This window comes from Tympanuchus pallidicinctus, unplaced genomic scaffold (assembly GCF_026119805.1).
Source record: "Tympanuchus pallidicinctus isolate F22 unplaced genomic scaffold, pur_lepc_1.0 scaffold50, whole genome shotgun sequence".
NCBI classification, from domain to species: domain Eukaryota; kingdom Metazoa; phylum Chordata; class Aves; order Galliformes; family Phasianidae; genus Tympanuchus; species Tympanuchus pallidicinctus.
In genome coordinates this window covers 3620-7045 of record NW_026294770.1, presented here as the reverse complement: position 1 = coordinate 7045, position 3426 = coordinate 3620, and the positions used below count along the sequence as shown (strand labels likewise).

The following is a 3426-nucleotide window of genomic DNA, read 5'->3' as shown; positions in this document are numbered from 1 at the left end:
GCTGAATACTCCATTCAGCGACTGTCCAGGACTTCCACGGAGCCTGGCCAGGCCATGTGGATAACGGGAGGTCTGCAAATGTACACAAAGGGACACACGCAGCAGAGCTGGGACAAGGCTGCTCTAGATGAGGCCTTCACTGAAGGCTGAATGTCTACAGTTGCCTCCCCAACCCCCCACTTCCCCACCTGCCACCCCACTAGTAGGGAAGATAGAGACTTGTGCTTCATCGTCTCAGAGCAAGAATTTTCTCATCTGGCCATAGGAGGCAGAAGAAGGACAAACCATACAGGGATGCAATGAAGGTTGCGGCAAATGTTTAATGAGCCTAAGGAGGGAATGGATGTGAGTTGAAGTGGAGATCCCAAGGGCAGAGAGCAGCAGAAGCAGACTGGAATCTGTTCCCCTTTTCCTGTGGCAGAAGAGCCATGGGACACCCACCTAAATGCCCCTCAGAGGAGAGAGGCCAGCAGGTCCCTGGGACCTTCCCAGAGAGTTCTGGGGAGAGCAACGGAGAACAAAGAGAAGGGTGAGAAAGAATGAGTGGAAGAGAATATTGGTAGACATGGGCCGTGTTGTCAGAGATGCCGGCCTGGCCCCTGCTGTCCTGAGAGAGCAAGCCAGACGTGGTCATCTACACTGAAAACAGTGGCAGAAAGTCAGTTCTCCTGTCCAGCACCGTGTCGTGAGATTGTGGGGGACCTTGACTGGGAGCAGTGCCCAGCACCTTTAGTTGCACCTTCTGCCACAGTAGCGGTTGGAAATGCAGGAGAGGTCAAAGCCCCCCGAGGTGATGGGCACGCCCTGACAGCTGAGGATGCTGCCAACAGCAGCGGAGGTGGAGGAGCCCACGGCGGTGTTCTGCGGGAAGGAGCTGAGGATGGGTCCGGGCAGGGTCACCACCACGGGAGAGGGCTCAATGACGATGGTGGAGTCCTGGCACTGCCTGACACAGGGCTCATTGCAGCTGCTGGCCAGAGGAGTGGGGCCGCAGGGCCGGCATGGCACGCACGGGTCGCAGCAGGACATGTCTTTGGGTTGGCAGTGCACCTGTTGGGAGAGAGGACCGAGTGGAGAAAATAGAGAGTCAGGAGGAGGCTGCCATCCCACCAAGAGGGAATCATGCCCATGCAGTCCTGGGAGTTGGAGGCTGTGCACGGATGATCATCGGCTTCCTGGTCTGTTCCTGCCAGGTCCCAGAAAGAAGCACCCGGTGCCTATCAAGCTACTTCTTAGATCCTAGCCCAGAAGCCCCGCAGTGCAGTCCCAGCTACCGTCCAGGACCAACCTTCTGCCCACTTCCCTTTCCCACGACCAGCAGCTGCAAGCTTTGTCATGGTACAGAGCTGGTAGCATATGAGAGGTCTATAGACCTCAGGGCCTCCTGATGAAGAGAGAGAGAGAGAGAGAGACAGGAAGGGGGCTCACACTCGCCTGGTTCCCAGGAAGAAGGAGGCAAGAGAAGCGAATGAGAGAGTAAGGAGCTGGGCTGTCTTTTATAGTGGACCGAAGCTGACCCATATCCAGAGACATCAGAGACTTACAGTAGTGATTATTTTCTGACAAGCGCCTCTTGAATGCCAAGCATCCTAGCTAATGATATGGACAGTGTGCTGGCTTCCTGCGCAGCACTGCTGTGTTTCCAGCTTTGTGTAATTTCCATGCCACGCTGAAGGCATCTTTTGAGAGTAATGAGGGGAGGCCCAAGCGTTCCCACACCACAGACACCAGGGTGGGAAACAGAGTGAATTCATGTGCTACAAGAGTCCAGCAAGTGGAAATGACGTCAGCCCGGGTCACTCCTCTGGGGCCTTTCTTAGGGGCCTTTCTTGCAGGAGGTGTACCATCTCCGGAGTGGGACCCGATTCCACTTGACACAAGTTTCTGGAAAATTCTGCCCTCCTGGTTTGTCTCCTCGTATTTTGCCATCCCGTCCGGTGCTGTCCCATCCTCTCCTGCACCATCTTGCTGCCCTCTGACCTTCTGCTTTTGCCTTGCAGGCACGTTGCAGGCAGGCAGCTGCTTTCTTCTCTGCTCGAGGAGTTTTGCAGCCACTCTGCAGCTAAGCTCACTCATGGCTGTAACCCAGCATGTGCTGCAGGTTGGGAAGAGCACAGACAGAACCCCGCTCATGCAGATTTGCCGTGCAGTCACACTGCGATCTACTTTTGTTTAGAAATCAAGCATAAAGGGCAGGAGACCAGCATGGACGAGCATGGCACTCACGGAGAAACTCCAGGGGAGGAAAAGTTGTCTTTACAATGTGCATCATGAGCCTGGTCACTTGGGAGGGAAATACTCAGACTGGTGTCTGAGTCTGTAAGGATGCAAGAAGGAAGGCTAAGGCCCAGAGAGAATTACATTTGGTGAGAGAGATCAAGGATAACGTGAAAGTCTTCTTTAAGTATGTCACGGGGACAAGCAAGACAAGAGAAAGTGTGGATCCCCTGCTTAATGTGGTGAGTGCCCTGGCCTTGTGGATGCCATGCCCAAGTAGTTGGAAGGAAAGAAGTTGATTGGAAGCAGTGAACACGGATTCACGAAAGGAGAAATCATGCTTGAGCAACCTCACAGGATTTTGTGATATCATCACCCACTGGGTGGATGAGGGGACAGCAGTGAACGATGTGTACCTTGACCCCAGCAAGGCAACAAACAGGTACTGTAGCATTGGACATTGCTACATGTTCAGCTCATCTGAAGATGATCTCTCGAGGTCCCTTCCAGTCCCTGCAAATCTGTGATTCTGTGATCCTGCTGGCTTTTGCTGGGCTTCTGCATGAACTCCCTCTGCCCTGATGCCTTGGATCAAGACCTACAGAGTGAGACATGGGAATAATCCTCTTAGTCCTGTGTGATTCTTCTTGAAATCAGCGGTTCCCCCACCTGGGAGGGTATATGATTTACCTGCTGTCTGTATGGCTCCCGTCATTTTTTTCTTATTAAAATAGCCCTCCTGTTGCAGCCTTTGCTCTTGAGACATTTTGAGGTCTGGAGAGGACTCTGCGCAACTTGGTGCCCCATTCCGTGATGAGTGAGACAAAAAGCAAGGAGACAAAACACAGCAGCAGAATTGGCCACACAGAGAAGGGGTCAAGACTCCACACTCACGAGCTGGTACAGCTCTTGCCAGAAGGGCCCCTAAGAAACCTTAAGGAGTGACCTAGGCTGACATCATCTGCCTTGGCTGGACTCTGGTAGCACACAAAATGAGTCTGTTGCTCTCACTGGTGTTTGTGGTGCGGAAATGCTTGGGCTTCCCTTCCTGCCTCCCAGAAGATGCCTTCAGTCAGGAAGTGACATGGCGTAAAGCCAGAAATGAAACCGAACTGCTCAGGAAGCCAGCAGACCACCCATATCATTATCTGGGATGATTTGCATTCTGGGCAAGAAAAGCGTGTCAGCAAATAATCACCACTATAAGCA

At 53.0% G+C, this 3426-nt stretch overlaps 1 protein-coding gene across 1 annotated transcript; it reads right to left on the bottom strand.

The window, feature by feature from the left end:
• Positions 1–729: 729 nt before the first annotated feature.
• Positions 730–1533, bottom strand: LOC128091703 (feather keratin Cos1-1/Cos1-3/Cos2-1-like). The gene is made up of 2 exons (XM_052704982.1): positions 1429–1533; positions 730–1050 (listed from the first exon to the last, which is right to left on the bottom strand). Exons 1-2 carry the CDS (start codon positions 1531–1533, stop codon positions 730–732), a joined length of 426 nt encoding a protein of 141 aa, XP_052560942.1.
• Between the last annotated feature and the right edge of the window lie 1893 nt (positions 1534–3426).

Excerpts from the sequence above, each read along its gene's own strand:
- LOC128091703 (XM_052704982.1), bottom strand. The coding sequence starts at position 1,533 with ATGTCTCTGGATATGGGTCAGCTTCGGTCCACTATAAAAGACAGCCCA. Across the intron at positions 1,051-1,428 it reads TTCCTGGGAACCAGGCGAGT|GTGCACTGCCAACCCAAAGA; the intron begins GTGAGCCCCCTT and ends CTCTCCCAACAG.